Source organism: Pongo pygmaeus, chromosome 14, assembly GCF_028885625.2.
Source record: "Pongo pygmaeus isolate AG05252 chromosome 14, NHGRI_mPonPyg2-v2.0_pri, whole genome shotgun sequence".
Classification (NCBI taxonomy): domain Eukaryota; kingdom Metazoa; phylum Chordata; class Mammalia; order Primates; family Hominidae; genus Pongo; species Pongo pygmaeus.
The window spans coordinates 44318402-44344479 of record NC_072387.2 but is presented as its reverse complement, the minus strand read 5'-3'; the positions used below and the strand labels follow the sequence as shown (position 1 = coordinate 44344479).

The window sequence follows — 26078 nt, the reverse complement described above, 5'->3', positions numbered from 1 at the left end:
GATCTGGGTTACTAAATATTTGATATGAGGTTCCAGAATTTGCAAATGGTACAAATGCATGCATACACACCCTCGTACTGTTTGCATTTCATGTTTCTTGATTGAACCCTTTCAATAGTGATTTACATGCGTGTGAGCAACTGGCACATGTGTAAAGTGAAAGGGAATGCCTACTCTTCCAGATGTTCCTCAGTGCTGCTGAAGTTTTAAAATTTCAAGTTGTTCTTGCCCTCTATCTTTAATTCTTTCTAAGAAAATTCAATGTAGAAGTAAATTAGCCTCTACATCTTCCATAGATGATCAGTGTTCTTTGTTCTGAGCTGATATTCAGTCAGTAAGTTTTGAAAGCAACAATCTCATAGTGATTCTCTACTAAACCAGACGTTCTATACTCTGTTTCCATTGTTCGTTCAAGATGTATGTCTATTCCAAACATTTGATTCCACAGTTTTCTTTTGGAATGGACTGCCAGCACGCTTGTCCATGAAAGGGACTGTTTTTCTCCTGCTAAGGGCTTACAGCTGCTAGAGAGAGTGCCTTTTCCACCTCTGTCATTTTGCTTTTGTTTTCTTTTTTTTTTTTTCCTGGTCTTTTATTTTAATCAGTCTTTGGTTAAGTTTGCCTTGGTTGCTCAATATTGGTTTGTTCACAGTATTCTAGGAGTCTTACAATGACTAAGGGCAGGAACGTCAGGGCAATTTTCCAATTGATAAACAACACATATTTGAGGGGAAATCCTATTTTAATCAAAGTTGGATGAATTCTAAAGCGTTATCCAATGAATTCATTAAAACCTCATCTAGGTGGATCTTAAAACACTCATTAGTATTTGAAGATCAAAGATCCACTATTTTTTTTTCCTAAATGTCATGATTGGACCACTTTGAATGCAATTTTGAATGCAAGTTTCTCAATTCATCACTAACACGGTTTCCATGGAAACTGCACAAACTGGTAATATACTTACAAATTGTAAAGTGGGCTGTGTAATGCTGAGTTATGCATTGGTTGCACGCTTGTTTAATCTTTACCGCTGCAGAGGTTTGTTTGTTTGTTTTTTTTAATAATTATCAACTTAATTCAGATTCAAAATAATTGGCTGGTTTCAGAAAACTATATCTTAAAAAATGCCTGTCAGATCTATAGCACAATTCATATGTTAACTATCAGCATTAATATTTCAAGCATAAAAGAGAATATCAATGTAGATTTCAGAGATTGTTTTAAGAGAAACTGGTCTACCATACTATGTACATTTAGGCACCTTCTCCAGAATGCTTTTCCCTCATAAATATCTCTACCTTCTAGAAGAACCTGGCCGAGGTCAGTAGCCACAGTGTGGGGCTGGGAATTAGAAACTGGCTATTTTGGCCACCTTCATTGTGTTACTTTCAGAATAGCACTGGATACATCCAATTACATTGCATAACTATTTTTTCATTCTTAAAATGCAAAGGCTGACTATCAGGGGACTATCACAAGAAAAAGAAATCCTGGCATTAAATAATATTCCAAAGTATGACTGCCAAGAAAGATTATTCTGCTATGAAGCAAAGTAAGTGGGAGGTAGAAGAAAAATTTTTTATAAATGGTATATTCTATAAAGACTATTTGATAATTTAATAATTTAATATAATGATTAATTTGCTCACATTATGAAAAGTTCAGGAATTGATATAATACAGTGATGATTTCTATTTGATAGATTTACAAAAACTGATTTCAGCATAAATTTCATTCAAACAGCATTTTCCTGGGTATGTATGCTCTCCCCAGAGGCTATAAAATAATGTATTTTAAACCGCCTTTACCATGGGACTAATTTTTTAGAATGACATACACCCTTTATAATTTTTTAAAAATTATTATTTAGGATGTAGTGTTAGTTTGTGGTTTGGTGGCTGTTAGGGAATCAACAATTAAATAATTAATTTTTAACTAGTACTTCTCACTCCTTAGTTAGAAACCAAACTACCTGCTGGGGATCACCAATGCTCATAAGAGAATCTGTGACACTTTTTCTTTCTTAGAATGACAAAAGAAAAAAAGCATACTGTCATAACCGGCAGCCTCTCTCACAGGTGTAATTTATGATATAAGCATAGTTTAACATGTACTCATGTTCTGAACTGTAGTGTTTTTTGTTCATGTTGTCATTTTTTTCTTCGGCTTCACACTCCCTACATTATTAAGACCAAAGAAAGGACAAATGATAACTTTATATTAAGGTTGCAAGAGGGCCTCGAGTTGGCTAGGACAGTAATTACCAGCTGGAGGTTCACAGGGATCACACACCCTCCTGAAGGAGGAAAGGTGCTCTGAATTAGGTCAAGCTGTGGGATTAGGTGGAAGCCATTGCATTCCTTAGAACTGCAGCATTCTGTGCCTCTCAGAGAGATGCCATTGTCCCTCTGCTGCCTTTCTCAGTGTTGGGGGATTTAAAAAAAGGAGAGAGAGAGAAAGGGAAACAAAAGGTTATTAAAATGCAATTTATAGACATAAAATGAATTAGAGATGACATTTTAACGGTGAACTTTTTGAGAGCTGAGGGAAGAGAGAGAGGCATTATTAGATTTGCTCAGCTTGATGAAGAACCGATGACTAAGATGTCAGTTCCAATTTATTTTTCCTCATTTAACACTGTTTATTATTTTAACCAATAATTTTCCTAATGCTTTAAAGTTCTTCTTTTGCATTTTGCTCATGCAAATAGAGCATTTCAGTCTAATTGAACAAATCCATACTAATCAGCGTGCATATAATTGTGACACTGGGAAGCTTAGTTCTAAAATGAGACCTGGTTGTATGACACTTTGCCTGTAGATGGCAATAGAAAGCTAATTACTAAGTAGCTGTCTTTGTGGCCAAGCATACACCTTCATCTTCCTGAGAGCAACTATACTTCGATTTTTTTCTCAATAAAACGAAACACACATTTTTAAAAAGATTAAAACTTCACATTGCATTTTATGAACACTTGGATAGCCTAGTTTATAATCAGAACACTAAATCCTCCAAGCAGTTTTTAGTTTAAATGCCTGGTGCCCTGGCATGTTTTTGAAATGCCTTTGTGAATTTAAAAGTAGAAACTGTCATCAGCATCATACCAGGAACGCATTTGAAAGAACACATGAGCCCCTCTGAAGAAAGGTGTCCAAGTCGCATCCTCTCGTGGGCAGAATGGGGAAGCAGGCACACAGCATAATTAGTGTTCGTCAGGTTTGGGGGATTGAATCTTTTATTCCCAGGTAGCCAAAAGCTAACATCTTATTCCAGGATGAACAACTTTGAAAACTTCTCCTGTCTTCTATTTATTGTACTTTGTGTTAATCAAAAGCACTTAACTGTTCATACGCATTTTTAATATACAGTGAAAACTATTTTTTGTTTTATTTCGCTTTCCATATTTTCATAGAGAAAATTTATTGACTGTTTTATACTCTATCTTCTTAGTTTAGAAATGTAATTAAGATTCACCTTTAATTAGACCATATACCTTTTATAAAAAGGAAAAGAAAAGATTCACCTTTAAGAGTAGCTCTGCTTTTGAAGATTAACTCAGAAATTTAAATTGCTGTAATTGATGAGGTTTCAAAACCTGATTCTTTTCCTCTTTCATTTCATAGTTATGAAGCCCTCAATTTAAGCCTTATGCGGTAATACTCTATGGGGTCCAATCTGCTTTCTCTTAAGTGGCTAATGCTCATTTCAGTACTTTATTGAATTGTGAAGCATTTTCTATTCTATGGCATATGAAGAGGTGTTTATATCTTTTGATATAAATTGAGAGGACATGATTAAAATGGTCATTCAAAAACTTGTTTGAAGAACTAGATCTATTTGAGCAAATTGGCCTCCAAAATAGTCATGAGGTGTCATTTCCTGCCTTTTTGTTTTCAGTATGCAGACTTAGGATATTAGCTAGTTACTCTGCAGAAGAGGCATCGTAACTATATATACATATAGAATCAATGAAGAACAGCTTGGTCTGGAGTCTTAATTCTTTAGCACAATGTTGATCCACTGAGTTGCCCCATTTCTCTCTGCTCAGCTGGACCACGGGTTTACCATCAAGAGATCAGGGTCTTTGGACTACTACCAGCAACCAGGAATGTATTGGATAAGGTATGAGATGGTGCAGCTCAACAGTCAGTGTTTCCATGGCAACGTGCTGGCAGTCTCCATTAACCAGTTCCTTCGGTGGATAAACATGCTTTTGATTTGTTATCCAGTCCATATGCTGCTTTATCAGTTTCATTTTAATCTTGATTGAGATGCCACACCCCCTCATTCCTTTTTTTCACCCATTATTCACACTGACATTTGCCAGCTTTCTTTCCATTGCACATGCTCAGTATCAATTTTCCTTATGGTTAAAAGGACAGTATATTTAGTGCTAATGCCAAAGCATTTTCCTGCTGTTGCTAATTAAAACAATGATTTCCAGTGCTCTTCTGTCCCTTAACAAATGGAAGAACAATAGCACACTAGTGTGTGTTCTATAGAAGTATATACTGTCATTTTAAAGTCATCAAGCCCAACCTTGACCTGATTAGATGGATAACAATGCATTTACACCTTAGCAGTAGAAGCGCCTCAAAGTACAATGGGCTATAGAATGCATTGTGTGTGTTGGTAAGCTTGTGTTTTCAAATTCTCCACCTTTTTGTTTTGTTTTTGTTTTATTGTTCCCTCTTCCCCCTGGAAATCCCTCTATGTATTAGCTATTGCATGAATTTATTTTTCAATATTTTGTAACTGTCAGATTATTTAGCCGGCTTATCTGCTCAAGCAAAAGGGATTATGGGAGGTATCGATTTTTTTAAAACTGGGTTAAGAATTCTATCCAATCGTTTTCTATTCCAGTCAACTGCCCTGGCATTTCCTTCAAGGGGCATTGTTTGTGTCTCTTTAAGTTCTCCACAAGCAGGATGGTTTTTGATGGTTTGAGAAATGAACTCTGAGAAATTCTAGGGAGCCTGTTTTCTCCATCTTAATGTTTCTGAAATGATCTCCAGGTAACACTCCACGTCTTAGTGTTTGAAAAAAAAAAAAAAATTCCACTGGTTTTGGCATTTGTTTTCTCCAAACTATGGAGCCTATCTGTAGTAAGACAGTAGCTGCCTGGTGTTGTTTCATGGTTAGACTGCAAAGTTTTACAAAAAAATTAAAATATATATGTATGTGTGTATATATGCACATATAAAGTATATATATAATACATAATGTATATGTGTGTGTATATATATATTTTTTATATATATATATATATATATATATATATATATATATATGATTTTAGCCCCAATTGTTACTCCTGGTTATTTTTCTGTAATCAGACACTCAAAACATAGTACATAGGAAAGCAGAAAGGGGCATACCTTGACAAATGATTCAGATATACTAAAATCATGATCATTTCCAAATCTGTTTAAAGCAAGAAAACACCCAAAGCTCAATAAAATTTTCTAAGGTCATTTTGACATAGAAGGCTATTTGTGTCTTCTCCATTTATAATGCATGTAGGAGTTGCACATTCATTTATTTAATTTACCTACATAATTGGCCTTATAGATGTAGAAAGAACTTAATTTTTGACTTTATTTTGGAGGGAGGAGGGCGAGTTCATCATAATCTGCCTTTGTGCAGATCCTTCTTTTTTGACTTTGTAACACAGAAGAGGATTCATCCATCTTTTACTTTTACCTGAAAGAATATATACTTCCAGAAGAGTGCACCTATCAGGAATGCACATCTCTATAAATTTTCACAAACCGAACATGCCCCTGTAGGCAGCACCCAGATCAGGCACAGAATATTCCTAGCACCCCAGGGGCTCCCTTCCAGGAGGGGTCACTTCACCTCAAGGGTAAACACTGACCCTAGAGTCTAGCCACATTAATTAGCTTTGGCTGGTTTTGTACTTTATATAAATCAAATCACACCATGCTCCACCCTTTTTAAATTATATGTCTCCTAATGTCAGGAATATTAACCAGATATACATGTGTAAAGTTAATATACAATTAAAAATAGGCATCAAGTATGTCTAATTATAGTTGTACATATATGTATTATAAAAATTACACATATAAAGTCATCTAATTTCAAAAACCTCTGGAAAATTAAATTACTAAATTTGTAGGATTATGGATGGTAACTAAGCCCCAAGTAAACACAATAATTAATAAACATAGCCAACTACAAAAAGGCCATTTAACTAAAATCCTAGTGATGGTTCCCATCAGCAGACAAAATGACACATCCCTGAATAATGGGCAGGAGCAGATGGGAGATAATCTCTTTTTTCTTGCACACATAAACTGCTCTGTTTTCCAGCTGGGGCGGTAACAACGTTTATAGTTCGTGCTGTACTGAACAGCGCACCCAGTATGTAAAGCTAAATTGGAGAAATGATGCTAAAAACTCATCGGCATATATGCTTAATTAGGAAGTTTTATAATGCCATTTAGCCCCAGAACGTACACGCTCTCCTTACTAATTGCAAGTGCTTGCCTTTTATCTATGCAGAAGTGGGAGCATTTGTCTAACCATGGCGGCAGCCAACTTTCTAACATAAACAATCATTACAGGCGAGCATCCCGGCTCCCAATTGTTGTGTTTAAAGTGCTCATGGCTGTTTTTACTGCTGTAAGCCGAACACTTGGGAGTCGCTCTTGCTTTTTGTAAAGCAGATCACATGAGGGCACAGGCTGGGAAAGCCATCTCCTCAGAGTGCCCAGAATTGGTCTGTCCCTCATAACTGGCTTTTTGGTGATTGTAGACAAATAGTGGGGATTTGTTTTCCCCTTTCTCTCCATTCTCCAGCCTCATACCAGAGAGCTGCTTCCAAGGGAGCAGCATCCTTCACTTGACCCACGCATCCAGGAGACTTTGCTCCTGTCACCCAGAGTCCAGGGAGGATGCTGCCCCAGGAATGAGCTCACTGGGCTATCCCACACTCTCCTGACCTAAGAAGCCACCATTTCCCCCCCGCTGCAAGCCACTGGAGAACATTTGCATCCCGTTATATTTTCCCCCTCCTGGAAATGCATCCTTATTCAAAGGGGATGTGGTCACACACATTTCTACCTTCCCAAGTGAAGCTGTCACTATGGCAAGTGCTATGCCCTAGAACACATGGAGAAGAATCCTGCACCTTCAGCACACAGAACAGGGCAACAGCCAGAACCGGGTAACCCAATTAAATAAAACAAATATCAAAACAAGACATAAGCTAAACATGAGAAATAAGATAAAATGGGGAGGTGAGCTAGGACAAAAGGGTGGTTGAGTTCTCAGGCAAGACGTGACTAAAATGTGCATATTGGATTCGAGCACCGTCCCGAAACAGTGAGTAATGAGGCAGATTGGCGGTGGCTGCGCACCGTCTTTGCAAGGCTATTAAAAGCTGTCATGCTTGGTTGTTAAAAGGAATGGGGTCAGTTAAATGCATCTTGCTCCGCGCAGGTTTGAGAAAACTGTTCCCCTGGAAGCCAGGGAGGAACCTCCATGTGGTGTGAGAAGGGATGTAGGGCCGGCCTCGGCCAGAAGCAGCCAAATGTACACAGCAAGTTGCAATGCATTGCAGGTTGCTCGGTGGCAAGTTGTCCTGGCCTTGCTCTGCAGAGTGAGAACGCCGTCCCCGCGGACAGCCAGAGCATGGTTGGCAGCCAGGGCAGATGCTCCACCCACTCCAGAGGCTCCCTCTGGAACACAGAGTTTGGGGGATTCAGTTTAACACATCGAAAAGTCATAGATTTAAACTTCAAAACCACTCAACCTGTGATTAGAGAGAAGTCTCAGGAAGATAGTGAGGATTGGTCTTACAGTTGTACCTTGATACCCAAGCATGAGCTATTAGGCCATAGGCTCAAAAGATGAGTGATACCTATGCCTGTTGTGGCGTGAAGGTCACCAAGGGTCATTGGAAAGAACATGAGAATGGTGAAACTTCTGCGTTACATTTCCCAACTCAAACAGGTTGCTCACCGAGGTTTTATTTTCTTTTGTTTTGTTTTCAGAGGCCCCTTAAGAGAGGATTGCAATGACATATAAGTCTTTTTAAAATTTAGCTTACTTATTTATTAAAAATGAGAATATGTCATGGCATTCCAAGTCTTAATCATTGAGTGTAAACTGAAGAGAGATTTTAACATTTTCCTAAGATTCCTGATGATTCTAGATTGACTGAAAATTGTGTAGTATCATATTTATTCTGCCCTTGCCTCAGAATCTCTTTCCCTCATTTTGACTTAAAAGTAAACATCTATGCTCTTTTCTACATATTCATTCCTGCCATACTTTGTGAATTCTCCTTAGTGAGGTTCATTGAGAGAATAGAGGCTTTATGATGTATAAATTCACAGGAAATCATACATAAAGAACTTAATTATAAGTATCGACACACCTTTTATAAAGAAAGGGTGTAAGTATTCATAGGCTGGAATAAACAATTCTCAAATATATGTCAGACACATGGCACTTTTAGAAATTAAAAAGTCTTGGAGGCTGGGTGCGGTGGCTCACACCTGTAATCCCAACACTTTGGGAGGCCGAGTTGGGTGGATCACCTAAGGTCAGGAGTTCAAGATTCACCTGGCCAACATGGTGAAACCCCATCTCTACTAAAAATACAAAAAATTAGCTGGGCATGGTGGTGGGCACCTGTAATCCTAGCAACTCAGGAGGCTGAGGCAGGAGAATCATCTGGGCCCAGGAGGCAGAGATGCAATGAGCTGAGATCACACCACTGCACTCCAGCCTGGGCAGCAAGAGTGAATCTCCATCTCAAAAAAAAGTCATGGAGATTGAGATTCAATTAACTTAATTAAAGATTGGCAGCCCAGTGTGCAGAGAGAGTGTGGCTTTGGAGTCAAGAAGTCCTGGGTTTGGATCTAGTCCACCCCATTTCCTGCAGAGTGACCTTGGGCGAGTTACATTATCTGTCTGATTTTCAATTTCCACACCTACGAAAAGGAGAAGAGTGTTATCCACCTTCCAAATTTGTGGTGAGGATTAAATTAGCTGCTTGTGCAAAAGTGCTTTCACACACCCCAGCCCAAAGAAGAAACTCAAAAAAAAAAAAAAATTGCTTTCTGTTTCCCTCACTTCCAAGAGTAAATCACCCACTCCACAGATTTTCCTGAGAAAACTGATCTCTCTCCAGAGAGAGGCATTTGTTACTAAAGTAGAATCATGAACTGTTTTAATGTTCTGATTAGGGTAAACTGCTCAGTAATGTATATGTTATATTTCTTGTGAGCATTTGTGGCATTATGTTTTACCTGAAGTAGCTATAGTCAAAAATTCTGATGAAGTATAAGTTTAAAATGTGATCCTCTAGGACAGGGATTGGCAAACTATGGCCAATGGGCCAAATCTAGCCCACTTCCTTTTTTTTGTAAATAAAGTTTTATTGGAACACAGTCACACACATTCATTTACAAACTGTCTATGGCTGCCTTTGCCCTACAGCAGCAGAGTTGAGTAGTTGAGTCAGAGAACCATGTGGCTTGCACAACTTAAAATATTAACTATCTGGCCCTCTCCAGAAAAGTTTTCCAACACCCTTTCTAGGGGGAAAATATGTCTAAATTAAAAGGCGCCATCTGTACAAATGCAAATTCCACAAGAACAGGATTAGGGCTTGTTAAAAACTATATCTCCACTGCCTGGTAGAAGAGGCCTTCAATAAATATTTGTTAAGTTAACAAATAAATGATTGAACTCTCCAAAGAAGGGACCATTTTTTCACTGATTTTTTCAGGATAGACATGTTTTTGAAGAATTTGGGATACATCAAAGTTTGGGCAAATCATATGAGATGTTCTAGAATAACATCCCACTTTTAGCAATCCAGGACTAAGCTTTTTGGCAAGGTTAAAATGGTTTCTGCAATTAAAGGAACTGCCCCTGACTTACTTGCTTTGCAGGCACTAAATTTTCATAGATTTTCTTAAGGCAGACTGTGCTTTTGGTTGCTGTTTAGTTTACTGATATGATGGAGAACAAACATGGCAATTCCGCCGAGGTTGGGCTCCTATAAGAAAATCAAGGGCTGTCGAGCAGAGGAAGCACACAAATTTTGTCCTGAGCTCAACCGCCACCAATTGACTGTAATTTTAACTGTCTGATGGGAGGCCATCAGAAACCCACTGCAGAGCTAGGCCAATTTAAGACTCTATTAAGAATCAGGTCAGCAGGAGAAGCCTATGTTTAAGATTAGTAGTGCAGAAGCATAAGGTCAGCTCTCCCAGGAAAATGGGGAATAATATTTAAGATAGTCATGCCAAGAAAGTAAGCAGCTTGGAAGGCTACTCAGTTGCATTCCAAGAAGGCCTCCTTTTGCCATTTTAATGGTCATCTTGAAGAAGAGCCATGCCATGTCTTCAGATACTGTGTCATTTCTGGCAAGACCTCAAAAGGATATGAAAGCAAAACAAAACAGAACTGCAATAAGCACGAGAGTAAGCCCAATAAAATGAGGAGGGTGGATATTTCAATTGATTTGTCAGTTTAATTTTACTAGCAAGCAAAACATTTCCAAACTGACATGCAAATCGTAATGTAGTCCCCACAGAGTGAGGGTAAGCAAAAGAAAGGGTTCCTGAGATTAATGTCCCAGCAGCTGCATCCCCAGTTCAGTCTCCTAGGTAGTATGAATAATGGATGGGCTAAAAGGCAAAATGCACAATAATGTTCTTTTATTAATGAAATGAAGACTATATGTGATGGCTAGCAATAAATTAAGAAAAGCAAAAAAGGAAAAGCAGTCAACGTTTGCCTGTGAAAAATGCAGTTACTTAAATCCAATAATTACTGCCATGACAGAAAACATTGCCTCACAATGAAAATGAGTACATCTCTTGTGAATCCTGCAAGCATTGCGGAACAGAAATATGTTTGGTCCATAGACTGTAAGGCCTATTGTTTGCTAAGAGAAAAACATAACCCATTAAGTAGATTGATGGTGATATTAAGCATATTCATAGGATTTCATAGGTGAAAGTTTCCCTAGGGATCATGCACAATAACCCTCTTTCAGTCTATGGACCTGGAAATTGGGGCTCGATGTGGTTAGAAAACATGTCCAAGGTCACATAATTAGCTGAACTAGGACAAAAAGCTAATTCTCCTGACTTCCACCTACTGCTGCTTCCAACGGGATTAAACTTAAGCTACCAGACAAGACAAGCATTAGACGTGGGGTGACTCAGACTGGCAGAATCTCAGCTAATGCTTCAATTCATGTTCTTGATTATTCCTGACCTTCCTCTTCTATGCTATGTTTTTCCTTTAATGTTACAGACATACCAGATGGGTGGTTCATATGTCTTTATACTGATTTTCCCAATTTAATGTCAGAACAAAGGATTTAAACTATCTGAGCACATGTGGAGGATACTGTCATTTCATTGTAACAGAAGAGGCCACTGGCCAAATTCAGTAGATGTATCCTTTATGGGAATAAATCTGAAAATAGGCAAGCACTGTCTTTTATTTATGTATGCCTGGTGTTACGGCAGGCACCAACATGATGGGGATGGATTTCCCTAAGATTTTCAGCTACCACATGTGCAGCCACCTGAGTTGCTGAGATAGCTGGCATTATTTTACCATTCCTCTGCTTTCACACTTGATCTAGCATCTGCTAAGGGCTTTGTGATAAGCCAGGGCTTACAGTTTGTGGTAGGAATATGCAGTGTTTCTTCTGGGTAGGACAGGTTTATATTAGTCCATTTCTCTATACCATTTTATTTAATCAACCATGTGTTCTTTCTTTACCAGCTTCCCCCAGGCCATCATTACTCAGCTCTCACCCAGTACACAGCATGGCAGTCGCTATCGTGCACATATTTGAAGTAACTAGGTTAGAGCTGCATCCTTGGTTACCACTGGTCAACTCCAGAATCTCAAGAGATTTCTTGCTTACCTCTAACCTGTGATAATTAGCACCAAAATGTGATAATGCACTCTTCAGAGTCTCTTAGGATCTCTCAATGAAGTGGTAACTTACTAAGGAAACATTTGGGAATTCTACTGCAAGCCTATTCATGTAGGTTCCAACAAAGCTACAAACTGTGAACAAAATAACTAATAAAATAATAAATCTGTTAGGAACTCTTAAGTGTTCATGGAGCCTCAAGCCTGTATCTGAGGACATACTTAATTTACAAAAATAGGCGTTCCGAAGAGACCCTATTGGCTTGATGTCTGGGGATTTTTTTGTGATTGATAAAGAGTAAAGCTAGCCACACACACACACACAAAATCAAGTTGACTCTTGAGGACCCCCCCCGCCGCCTAAAAAAATAGTAAAGCTGCCTTTTAGAAATGGTTGGAAGGGCTCAGATTCTGAAGTTGTGATGCAGGATTTCAGAGGAACAAATTATGTTTCAAATGCTTTTTTTTTTTCAGGGGCGGGGAAGAAATTTTCAATTGGATTACATGTTTTATGACTATACCTTGTAAAAATTATATATTAGCCTACAGTGCTATTTCCTTGGTAACTTCGTCTGTCCCAAACTGCATATATGGGCTACAAAATTCAATTGGAAAAGATGAATTGCATATATTTTAGAGTCAAGTTAATTTTGTAGGCATAAACTTCTAAACATCATACATGACAGTGTTTAGTATGATAAGAAATTAGACCACAGTAAATGTTTGTAGGATGAGTAAATTCATAAGAGAATTTTAACTTTATCTGACATAAGAATTTGGTCATATTTGAAACATAAGTTATAGTCTTAAATATTGACTCAATACTTTTTACTTCTTCTTTGTGTTAGAGTTGCTTTGAAGTCTATTTTTTGCTATTGTTATTATTCAGAAAGTATATAGTCCCCTAAAATAATGCTGTATTAATTAAGAAATATTTAATACACACTTAATATGTGTGCCACAGTCTACTAATCATCTGGAAAATGCAAAGAAGTTTCAAATTCTACCATAGAGTAGTTGGCAAGGTATTTGGGGAATATGCGAAGAAAAAAATAATAGAAGGTCAGTGTGCAATTAATTCCCAAAAGTTTGGCCAAAACAATTCTTGCCTAAGGAGTTTAGAAAGAAAAAATATGGTACAGCTGGTAAAATTTGATCAAGTCTTCAAGAATAAATAAATTGGCCAGGCGTAGTGGCTCACACCTGTAATCCCAGCACTTTGGGAGGCCGAGGCAGGTGGAACCTGAGGTCAGGAGTTTGAGACCAGCCAGGCCAACATGGTGAAACCCCGTCTCTACTGAAAATACAAAAATTAGCCGGGTGTGGTGGTGGGTGCCTATAATCCCAGCTACTTGGGAGGCTGAGGCAGGAGAATCACTTGAACCCGGGAGGCGGCATTTGCAGTGAGCCAAGATTGTGCCACTGCACTCCAGCCTGGGCAACAAGAGTGAGACTCTGAAAAAATAAAAATAAATAAATAAATACATAAATTTGAGTGGGCAGAGAGAGAAAGAGAGGTAATTTCATGTTGGCAAGTACCTTGAACCAAGAGGTAGATGTGAGAATGATTAAAGTACATTCAGAGATATATCAGTTTGGACTGTTTTTATGGCAAGTGAAGAAAACCAAAACCAAACTGGCTTAAGCAAAAAAGGAAATGTATTCTTTTACATAGCCTGAAAGGTTCACAGGTTGAGTCTGAGTTCAGTGATGGATGGATCCAGCACTCAGTTAATGCTTGGTTTCTTGACATCCTCCAACCCTGCCTCCCCGTGTTGGCTTTAGTGTTGGACTTCACATGGTACCCAGGATGGGAGAAGCAGCTCCAGGCCTGCCAGTCTCTCAAAATTGGGATTCATTACAAATATGAAGTTCCAGCAAAAGTCTTACCGTGTCCTATTGATGGGGTCGGGTGCCCATCTTGGGCCATTCATGGGTATTGGGGAATGCAGTAAACTCAGGCTTACTCCTGAGTCACAAGCCCACCCCAACCCTACTCCCAGAGATAGGAGTAGGGTCAACTTCATCAGAATCATGGAATGTGGGAGTGAGGAGGTATCCAAAGGGAAATTAAGGTATAGTTAACCATAGGCAGAGTAAACAGATGCTGTGCTTGAAAATCAATTGTCCACTAAAGAAAGACAATGGGTCTACTGATGCCATAGGATCATTTTGGGTAATAATAGGTGCTACACCTTGGAAGTTTTTATTGGAAGCACATTGCAAAGGCTGGGACAAGGAATTGGGCTTTGTGAGGAGCTGTAAATAAATTGGACCTTGTAGAAATTGACCTGACAGCTGTGTGCAGAATGGACCGGAAGGTGGGTGCTCCAGAGAGAAGCAGATCACCTCCGTTGTACTTTCTCATGTCTCAGAAGCCACAACGTTTTTGAAGAGAGAGAAACAGATCACCTCCATTATACTTTCCCATCTTTCACAAAGTTCATAGAATATCTACTGTGTGCTGTGAACTGTGGAAAACACAGAGACGATATCCAAGGCTTGAACTTGCTCCTCCAAAGAGTCTACAAAGGGGTAGGGAAAACAGTTAATTAGGGTCAATTATGGTGCAGGCAGGATGAACAACGATAACGGTACTAGACTGTCATGGAAACAGAGAAGGAAGAAGTTCCTAAAATACTTTCTCTAAGCAGAGTGGGCGGGGGCCCAGAAGGAGAGACCTGTAGGCAGAGACTACCCTCTGGAACATCTCTGAGAGCAAGTCAGTCGGGAATCCTCAATGCTGGTTTGAGAATATTATGAGGACCTGAGGGGTGGAAAACTGCACCTCTTTCATCAGACTCAGGTCTCCTTAGGAGTTTATGAGCATCAAAATTCAGAATGTGTTCACGGGATTGTGTACATGGTGGATCCTATCTGCTTCTACAAAGAGAAGTTTCTCTGATCATCAGTGTGGAGAAGCCACTGTCTTTTGGTCTTTGATACCACCTGTGGCCAATGTCTTTCCCTAGCTCATGCTGGCTGGGAACAGAGATGGGTTGAGCTGCTGGGAGTGCAGTGACTTTAATTTATCATTTCAATAAACTTCAGAGTAAATGGGAAGAAACTGCTTGGGCTTTGCACAGGAGAAGACTGAGTTCTGTTCCTAGTTAGCAATGCACATGGGCAAGTCTCTCCAGATGCCTAGGCCTCAGTTTCCCTGCCTGTAAAGACAGAGCATTGGACAAAAATGCTTTATAAACCCTCATTCAACTTTTAAGAGGCTGCAAATCCAATAGAGACAACCTTGAACCACTTATTCCATGACACATGCCCATGACCGTGATATATTTCCAAGAATACATGTCATGAGGATCCTGGGGATCCATGCACCTGAAAGCTCAGGAGCATTTGTGCATGAGGCCTTATCTACACTTATGAACATTTAGAAAGCTGCTGACTAGGGAAATCTGTAGGAGTGGCCAGAACTGACTACTTCAACTGGGACAGGGGAAGGGCTTTCTAGGCAGGACAAGTAAGGAAGAGAATATAATTGTTCTTACAAGAATTTGCAGAAATGAAGGTGAAAATGAGGGTGAGGGGACCATCCAAGCATGGGCTCAATATTAAGTGCCACCAGCATCTGCATAAACTGAATTACAGTATTTGTGGAGAATGGTGTATTTCAGTGGCTGCAGCCAAGAGTGAGAAGTATTGAGTGGATAATGGGGAAATGAAGTAAATATCAAGAAGGTGCCAGTGAAACGGAAGGAGGGAAAGTACTGAGTTAAATTCTAATGTGAGCTTTGTGCACATTGCTTTTCTATGACCTGCAGTTACTTGATTTTAAAACAGTGTCTTACATCAAATTGTAAACAAAAGAACACCTTACATTTCTGGGAGTCTTGGCTGTTTAGAAAGCATTTGCACATCCATTTCTACCTATAGCAACTCTGTGAGAGTGGAAAGGTGCTCCTTATTTAAAAGATGAGAAACCTGGGTGAATGGTCAGCAATGGACAGAGTGGGTCGCAAAATCCCTGACCACAAACCTGATGTGCTTTTCTTCCCCACATCTGACTGCCTCTGTTCACAGGTCAGAATTCATTCCAATGCCAATGACTTTTTTCTCTCAAGGAGGTAGAACTAGAAAGATTTTTTTATGGCCAAGAGGTGTTTATATTACTTTTGGATTAACTACAAAATGCTTTTTATGTAAGACAGACTAAATAGACGTCTGTTTGTTTTTTTTTTTACAAACATTCAACTCTACACAAACAGAACATTTCAGTTTGCTTTGAAAGCAAAATACCATGTGTTGTAACTTCACAATGTTTTAAATAAAGTTAGGAATTTGGGTTTATGATACTGAAAATATCATAAAATCAATAGGTATAAGACTAAGAACTATATGAGGGTCCTTAAAAATTCAACAAGAATCAAAGGTAGATGTTTCAACAGACCAGTTACTGAATCATTGTATTAACAATCTAGTGAGACAAGAAGTGAATTATTGAAGTTTATCTTCCTCATTGGTTTGTAACACTGTTCATTCAGTGTGTGGATAGTTTCTGAAGTAGAGCAGTTCAGCCTAACGAAGCCATTTACTGTACTGGTTCTACACACTGCCTCTCTTTATCTCTTTATTACTTCATTTTGGAACTTTGATTGGCCTATTTTAGATCTAAGATTGCCCTAATGCTATACTGCAATTGTATGAGGGGCTTAGTTTTCACTTTGTTCTCAGAACCAGGCTGGCTATAAATTTATCTCTGTTCTTTGAAGGAGCTAACAGTAAATTTTCAAGAGGAAAAATGGTGGCATATATCCCTGTAGAGGAAAAGTAATCTCTTAAAAGCAGAATAACCTCCAGGCTACATCCTTTTAAAGAGGGATTTTCAAACAAGAGCGCCTTCAACTTTTATATGTGTTCTATATTTTTCTTCAGACCTCATACCTACTCTTTTGCTTTCTGTGTAAGGTTTCTCTGTAATGACCCCGTTTTCCCCCCACACCCATTAAATCTGTGATGAAGTCATACTGTCCCCCATTCTGATGTCATGATAACATCCAGAGCTACAGGCAGATAACATATCTGGGGAATCATCGGAGGTCTCCTCAGGAAATTGAGGCATAGAGACTGGGAGCTGGAATACCTACGAAACTGAATCTCAATTTCATAAATTACCAAATACTACGATGAAAATGAACTTTGTAAAGTGAAATCCGTGGGAAGGTTTCCACTTGGTTTAATTGCATTCAAAGCAGTGTTCAATTTCAGGCATTGGTTTCATTAAAATTAAACCAATCCTTCCCAGAAATTCAGCCACACTCCCTCATCAACAGATAATAAGATCATTTAGAGTGAGGAGGTGCTAAAAGAACAGGATGAGCCGTGGCTCCATTTCCATGTCTGACTGACAACTTCATCACCTTTCATCTGTATTATGCAGCTACCCTGAGCTGCATGTTAATTGAAGTTGCCCAGGGAGCTTTTTTACACACAGGACTCAGGCACTCCTTTTCAGAGAAGGTGGGAGTGTCCTCTGGCTAGCCTAGGAGCCACCAAGGGTAAATAAATGTGCAGCTAGCAAAAGTCTGGGGAGGAGTGGGGAAAGGTCAAACTCAGTACACCATCCATCCTGCCTGTGCCTGCAGATGTCATGACCAGGTCCCTTAAAGACCTGGATTTGTGGGGAGCAGAGGGCTCCCTGAGAGTGGTGACTGTCAACAAAAAGTGTGCCATGATGGACAGGTGAACTTGGCCAGTGTATTTTTCTGACCTCAGAAAATTCTAGAAAGAGTTTGTTTTGCCATTTCCCTCGCCCTAATTGTCCTCTTTCTCATTTTATGCCCCTGCTAGACCACCGCTCTTGATAAGGAGAGGCAGGTTTTCCGACGAAGACGCAACCAGGATGTGAGGAGCCGGTACAAGGCGCAGCCAGCTCCTCCGGAACTCAACTCGGAATCGGAAGACTACTCCCCAAGCTCCTCCGAGACTGTTCGCTCCCCCAACTCGCCCTTTTAATAAGACCCTTTTACTCAAAGTCCTAGCTTAACCCTTTGAGACTCTGAGATTTTTTTTCCCCCAAATTTGTGTAAAACAGTTTCATCTGATCTATCTAGCGCTCAATGCTTGAATGGCAGAACTGAAAGTGTTTTCAGGTATCTTTGTAGCGGTTTCCCTTTACTGAATGAGATGACACTTGGTGATTGTGAAGATGGTAATTTGCTGCTAATAGAGTCCTCAAAGGGTTAAGGCCAATTTGCAATTTTTTTTTTAAACTTAGAAGCAATGAATGTTTTCATCAGTCAAGCTAGGATCTGCAGTATGTAATATAGCACTTGTTAACCCTCTGAGTGCATAGAATTTTTTTGAAAATTCTTGTTGGGGAATTTTTCAGGCCTTTGGATGTATACACACTTTTCTTGATTTTACTGCAGATCAAGGGGTGTTGTTAGATGCTGAAATGTCCAGAAAAGAAGGACATTTAGAATGATACCTTGTTTGTCCTTTTCTGTGGGTTTAGAACGTGGCAGGTTTATAACTTTGACACACGCACGATTCTTTCTTCTTCACAATCCTATTCAGAAACAGATTTTTTTTTCATTAGAGATATGACTGTCAGTTGCAGTGAGTTCTGCATCCCACGTGGAGGGAATTGGGTTTGTGGCAAAGAGCTTGACCAGGAAATAGATGGTGCCCCCCAAATTGTCTCCACATGATGTACTGATGACGCCCCAGAAATGCTGCTTCCATATCAGCTGCTGCTAGCGCCAGCGCAGACTCTCAGGGAGTCACCACAGCTTGTCTTGTGCTTGGTGAGTGAGGGTCTCTCTACTCAGTGTCAGACATCTACCGGAAAGAAACAACTGGTGGAAAAGAGCAATAAATTGCCCGGTGCTCTGCAGGGCTGGAATTTCAAACAGAAAGAGGGAATAAGATCCTGTGATTTTTCTCACCTGCTTTTCCACGCACTGTGGTCATCACTGTGCAATCTACATCTAGTATGAAATCCACACATAGGAGAGCTGGGGCACAAGGGGACTGGAGGCAGGTGCTTTGCAAGATGGCTGAGGAGAAAGCACACTGGGAACACAATCCAGAATGTTCTAACAATAAGTTTTCAGTGAATAAACCACTGGCAAGACAATTCCATGTGCACCTTTAGGTTACCTATATGGTCTCCCAGGAAGATCAGGATGAAAGACCTAGATGATACCCCTGAGGATAAAACCTCCATCCCCTAAAATGATTTTTTTTAAATACCACTGTCTTTAGCTGTCCAGGAGGTCATAGTGTTTTTTTCTGTCTTTGGGCCAAGTCCTGTCTGAGACCTGTATTTTCACTCCTGTTACCATATCTATCTCCCTAGTGCAGTGTCTCCAGGCCTGAGTTTCCTCTGGAACAGATTCCATTTTAGAATGGGGATTCGCAGGTTCTGTGCATCACCGCAGTGCTCAGAGAGGATTCTCCTGGGGTGTCTTAGAGGCAGGTGCCCAACTCAAATGTGCTCCCAAGGTTTGCTGGGCTCTGGGATCCACGAGACAACCAGGGAGGGATATCTCATGAAATTTGCATCTGGTGGCTGAACAGTACCTATGTTCTCTGTTTTGAATATACTTTAATACCTGAGAGTCTTAAAATTTGTGAACAACGTTTCTATAGTCCTTTATTTTCAAATGCACATTAATCTTCATTGCTGCATTTTTACTCTTCAACCCTGAAACTATGGTCTACGTTAATATGGATTTTTAAATCACATGTCATTACTTTTGCAACACCATCTCCAAAATTTTTTGCTCTTTTACATTTAGGTTCATCTTTGTGGTCTGTGTTGTCCTGACATGTAAAAAGCATATCGTTTATCGAGGTTTTTTCCCCCCCTTTTAGAGCATCCGGAAGTGATAACACACAAAATCACAAAGTAGCATAAATCAGTAAATTAGTTGAGTTGTTTTTGGGGGGGAGGTGGGGGTGGGGGGGCACAGAACACCAGAAAGAGTGTTGGTGTGTAGGTAGATTCCATATTAATGAGGATCACTGAACTAGTCGGAAATTACTGCTTTCTCTAGAAATATAAAGCAAAGCACTATTCCAAGGCTATGGAGTAGCTCTACAGCCTGGCCTCAACTCTGAAAGTGTGAAGAATGCAATGGGCAGAGACCTACCTGCAGTGGACTGTCATTTTCCTTTCTTTCTCTGAATTACTGCTTTTTCTGTGGGCATTAACTATATTGCTACAGCATCTAGTGTACTGAGCCTGCGGTGCATGGCTCAGGCCTTTTCCCATTGACGTCTAGGGGGACTCTGGACCGTGTGAAGCTAGGGAGTGTTTCTCAGCACACTGCAGAAGGGCAGCTCAGAAGAATGCAGGGCCCATTCAGCATGGGGATCCCAGCACATCACTGTAGAATTTGAGTGATCTATGCTGAATAAACAGTGGAATGTGACCAGTCAAGTAGAAATCTTGAGTAATCAGATGGAATGCAATCTTTCTAACATTAAGCTACCAAGATCCTGAATGTCAGAGATGTACTCAGAGGGTTAACAGACAAGCACAAGGCATGCTGACTACATTGGTGTATCCAGATTGCTTTGCTTTTAGCCAGTGCTTTCTAATTTTTTTCTCGACATTCTTGGGATAGTTCAAGTTTGAAATAATTAAGTGGTGGTGTTCTTTAAGGAATTTCTATAACCAAATTGATCTTATTTTTGATTTCACTTATCATAGAACAAATATGTATCATTATGGCAGTGTATCTATGTAATTATCAATTTAATCATCACCACAAGTGTTTCCATATTTTTTCCCAGTATTTAATATAGCTCTCTTATGGTGGTGGCCTGGTGATGGGGACCGTCTTTCTTTTACTGACACATGACCAACCATATGGTATTTTCAAGGGAATTTTAAGATTCATCTTTTCAGTTTGATAGTAGACTAGTTAAGGAAGAACTCTTTCATTACTTGCATCGTGTAAATCATCTCTGTAGACATGTGTTCATATTAATGAACACATTTTTTCTCAACATTGTAGCAGAAATCATTTTATTCGTCATGATCAATGAATATGTGATTTGCTCAAGATCGTTAGAAGGAAAAGTAAGATTTCAGTCATCAAAAATGTTTTTACCGTAGCCCTCATCTAACTTACACGTGGTGCATATTAAAATAAGCAGAGAAAAAAATGTGAATAAACTACTGAAAACACTTGGTGTTTTGTGTTCAATGAGACCTTCCTGCAACCTGCTCCCCATGGGTGGCAGTTAACAGGCCCATCAGATATTGTTGAAAGAAAGCAATATATCCATGAATGAAGGCTAAAATTGCAATCCTTTACCCTTTGAGGCATATTTCAGTTGAAAACAAAAAGAAAAGAAAATTTGGCTTAGAGGGTCACAGAGCTCCCATATGACCAAGTCTCAAGCACATTAAATCATGGTTGCTTACTGGCCAAGGGCGTCCATTAGACAACTCTATCCCTTGCGCTGAAGCTCAATTGTGCTGAGGGAGAGCTTTCTTAATATTACTGTGTTGCTCCTAGCCCTTCTGTGAGTTAGGATCTGTCAGCATTTCTATGATAAACTCCTATTCTCAAAGGTTTTTAATTTGACCATAAAAATGTGCCCCAGGCTGAAGTTTGCTATACAGGGCTGTACCAAAGAGTGAAGGTTTACTTCCTTCTCTTTCCAACTTCTTCCCCATTCTCCGAAGAAAAGAACAACAAAAAAATCTGGTATGGTCCCTCCTTAATAGTGATTTCAGAATTTTGGAAAGCACCAAGATCCAAGATGGTAGTTTTAATGTACTTACTCATTCACACACGTTTTTTAAATTTAATGGGTCACCTGGCGTATATTGTAGATAACATATCTTTTCTATAATTTGTAAGTCAATAATTTTTTTAACTGCTACATGATATTTTTTTTTTTGCCCAAGGATTTTAAAAGACTTGAAGTTGGTCAGTTCAAAACTCAGATTTTTCTACATATTGTCTGCCATGTCCATTAGGAGTTTGGGGAAAATACTCTCACACAGACCCTTACTTTGCATGCAGTTTAGAGGGTAAGATACGTGCTTCTTTTGGGGATAAAGATTTCCTTACTTAATTGTCAAATTTCATGGAGCCATTCTAGTCTGTTGGGGAAAATAGTGATTAAAAGCACTTCCAAAATTAACATTTTTCGACAATTCAGATATGATAAGAAGCAGGGGAAAATAATACACTTTACTCTTTTCTTGCTTAAAGGCAAGCAAATCAATGAAACTTGAGGACACACTAAACATTTGATAACTGCAAATGTGCTTTAAAAATTGGTTCAATGGTGCTTACACATGAAACAGTAACAAATGGGGTTCCTAGGACGTCAGAAGGAATCTTTAGTTTGTATGTAATTACACACTAGAGGAGGAGGTGCTTTTAAGCCAGTCTTTTATTTTTAATCATCTCAAATATGCAACCATTCATCCAGTAACATTAAGGGTCGTAAACTGGTGGGAAACAGGAAATTCAGTGGAGAGGCTTAAATGCCTCTGGTTAGAGTGGGGGTTTTTGTTTGTTTGTTTATTGTTGGGTTTCAACACTGAGCATCATTTCTGTGATCAAGTTTCTAACTGGCATGTGTTTTGATCATGAGGTTTACCATATCTTGCCCATACAGACAAATGAGAGATCTAGTTTCATTTTGGTCCCTAAAGGAAGATCACTCTCTAAAATTAAATCATACCTGTAAATTTCTTCAGCATTTGTTTCTGTTCAACGAAATTGAGACCCTTAATGTTGCTTTAATGTAAAATTGTATATTTTGTCTGTGATATACTTTATTAATTTAAAGTAAGTAATAGTTGTAAAGTCTTCACTGTTGCTACTAAGAGAAAATAGAATTTTAAAGGTGATGATAAAGATGCTATAATGTCAGTTCATTCCAGTCCAATCAAATGTAGTAAGAAAAAGTACTTGAATAGTTCCCTAGGGACAATTTCTCACTTGCCATTGACATTAATCTTTGGTGTATTCTCAGAAAAAATAAAAAGAAATTGGAACTGGTCCAGGGTTATAGTCATATCCTCGATAACTTTTGAAAAAAATTGTATTAGGAAATTAATACTAGCCTTTTTCATTCTAGCTGAAAGAAAATTATTAAAGGATTAGTTGAGTGTGAAATTAAATAGTATTTTGCTCATACATACTAAAAAGGTGGGTAGGGACCTGACACATTTAAACAAGTTTCTGAAAGGTTTCAATTTGACTCAAGAGAAAAATTCAATATTTCTTTTGAAAATACTGAATTTATCACTTGCTGCATGGATCAGATGGCATAGGTTAATCTTTGATTTTCAGAATCCTAATGAAATAACTTTCCAACAATTTGTGTCCTTAATTAAAGGTGGAATGAGATCCAATTTTTCCCCCTAATCCTTCAGTTTAAGCTGATACATGTAGGTTAATGTGGAATGAAATCATCTGTGATATATTATGTTCATTTATCAACTGAGCTTTTTTGATGTTGCCTGTTTTTATGTAAAACATGTTCTTAAAGTTAATAAAATAATAGTACTTCGTGTATGAACTACTACATAATACCTTAGCTGAAGGGTACACTCCTCGGTTCATTTGCCATATTGGAGTAAAATTTCATCTTAGTTCAATTCATAATTGACACATTCAGTTCACGAAGGAATAGCCCAGCTGTGTTCTTAGGGGGAATTCTCTCTATGCAAGGCTTTAAAAATTAGTCATGCGGTCAGAGTGTAGCTTTCCCACATGTCCTCCATAGCACAGTGTGAATTCCATGAGCATAATTCAAAAACAGCTATTTCAAAAATGTCCCTTTTCTTATATTACGTTCCTGCCTGGGCCACTGACTTGGATAAATACAAATAAATCAAATACCATTCAGCCCTATTTTATCCTTCAACCTACGTGCACAGGCTCTCCAGAGAAGGGTGTCGTTTTATCCACCAACCTGTAATTAGCTGCCACTTTTGTAGCAATTTCCAATTAGGCATTCCGTGTGTAATATTGGCCTTAGAGAAAATTGCAAAACTGTACAATGGATTTAAGTTCTTTCCTGTTGAGCTTTTCAATGCTAGGAGATTGAAAAGTCAGCCAGCAAAAGTGACTGCAGGTTCCCTGGTGTCCTATGAAGGTGCCAGAATATCTCCAAGTGCTTGTAAAATTAGCAGTCACCTTCCCTGCCATCCACAGGCTGCTGCTGCAGCTGCTGTTCTCCCTTTTGCTGTACTGTCGTGAAGTCACTGGGTCCTTTCTAGACTCTCTGGCAACTGCTGGGAAACAATAGCTAAAGTGATTACTTCCTAAAGACCATTACCTTGTTTTACGAGGCCGGCAGCTCTGCCAAAAACCTGCCATCAAAAACCTGGGCCTTGGTGTGAAAGCCTCAAGCACAAGTCTGGGATTGGAGATGATAACACTGCCACATATGGGAACTGGGAAAGAAGGACCTTCCACAACTCCTGGCCATTTGGATGGGTAGTGGGCAAGGTGGCACTCATGTACAGGGAAGGCAGTCCTGGAAATGGAAGAAACTGGGTAACAAACACAAAACAGGTATAGGAGCATCCTGGAAATGCTCTTATAACATCTCCTAAATGGAAGAAAAGCTGTGCTCGTCCTTAGAAGGTAGCCGCCCCCCTCCCCCGCCCCCCACCAAGCTGCAGGAGGAGCACCAGGGGAAGACAAGAAGCCACACCCAGCCAGCTGGACCGACCAAATCCATGCTGGCCATCAGCACAGTGACAGATGTCCCGGCCAGCTTGCCTGCACTTCCAAATCATTCATTTAAATGTTTCTTGAGTGAGTGCCAACAACATGGAAGGCCCTTCATTTGAGCTTAGAAAAGGGAAACTTCATTCTCTATGTTTATTTTCACTATGGATCAGAAGACTTTAAAGACAGGAAAATATATCTCAAGCTGGAAGGTTTGCCATTTATTCTGAGACTCTTAGTCCGGGGTTCAGCTGATGTACACACCCACATGTAGCAAGACCTTGCATGTATGGCATCTTCCAGTCTCTAACTTGAGGATGTGTGTCTACCATCTGCCTGTTCAATGGTACATGCACCCCATGGTACTCTTGGCTTGACTCCTGGGATCTGAGCTGGAAGGCTTTCCTGAGTCCTCTCTGCCATCTTTAATTACTGTGAGATTTTACCTCTTGTCATGCACTAATATTGCACTATGTCCATTAACCCAGCAAGCGTTAACAAGGACCTACGATGGGTGATGTACTGTGGAGGCTGAGATAAACAAGAACAATTCTTGTTCTTAAGAATTTCCATCTAGTGAGAAATCTTTTACCCTGGATGTTCATAGGGTGGGGTGACCGATTAATCACTCACAGATGGCAGAACACCAGTTTGTCAGGGGCACAGCATCACTACCAGCCTGAGACTGGCTCTCAGCATGTGGAGACCGTGCAGGCTGCTTGCAAGCCAGCCATCAGTCACATGCAAATACACTTGTGGCCCACTCTATTACAACAATTCAAATGTCACCCTTAGTAAACCCCTAGAAGGAAAAAGAAAGAGAGAGAGAGGAAAGAAAAAGAAAGAAAGAGAAAGAAGGAAGGGGGAAGGAAGGAAGGAAGGAGAGAAAGAAAAAGAAAAAGAAAGAAGAAAGAGAAAGAAAGGAAAAGAAAGAAATAAAGAAAGAGAAGGAAAGAAAAAGAAAGGAAAGAAAGAAAGAAAAAGAAATAAGGAAAGAAAGAAAGAAAAAGGAAAGGAAAGAAAGAAGAAAAGAAAGAGGGAGGAAGGAAAGAGAAAGAAAGAGCGAGAAGCCAAGGAGGGAGGGAGGAAGAGAGCAAAGGTGGAAAGGAAGAAATAAAGGCTGAAGAGACCAAAGTTTCCACAGTCTTAAAACCGAGGTATCATTTGGAAAGTTTAAAAGGAAAGGAAATATCAATGTCTCCCAAAGTGTGTTCCTCAAAACCAGTCCTGGGAGATGCTGTGTGGGAATCGTGGAACACATTTTGGTATGAGTTTGACATGGGTCTTGGTCTCCTCCACATTTTCCATCCAGGAGCACAGTCCCCCTGTGACAAGGTGAGTGTCTTATTATCATAAGATGTCATCAATGGCTCCACCCGTGCGTTCTTGTTGGAAGCAGGAGGCGGAGCCTTTCCCAAGAATCTTCTAATTTTCACACACCATTGTCCATTCTTTCCT

At 39.5% G+C, this 26078-nt stretch overlaps 1 protein-coding gene across 4 annotated transcripts in view; it reads left to right on the top strand.

The window, feature by feature from the left end:
- The window catches only part of DCLK1 (doublecortin like kinase 1), a 351269-nt gene extending 330169 nt beyond the window's left edge, over positions 1-21100 (top strand). For 2 of the 4 annotated variants that reach the window (XM_054446409.2, XM_054446411.2), the window contains 2 exons: positions 4052-4125; positions 17749-21100. In XM_054446409.2, coding sequence (XP_054302384.1) covers positions 4052-4125; positions 17749-17806 — 132 coding nt within the window. In that variant the 3' untranslated portion in view covers positions 17807-21100. The remainder of the gene's footprint in view (positions 1-4051; positions 4126-17748) is intronic. The other 2 variants (XM_054446408.2, XM_054446410.2) reach the window with 1 other exon arrangement.
- Positions 21101-26078: the final 4978 nt, after the last annotated feature.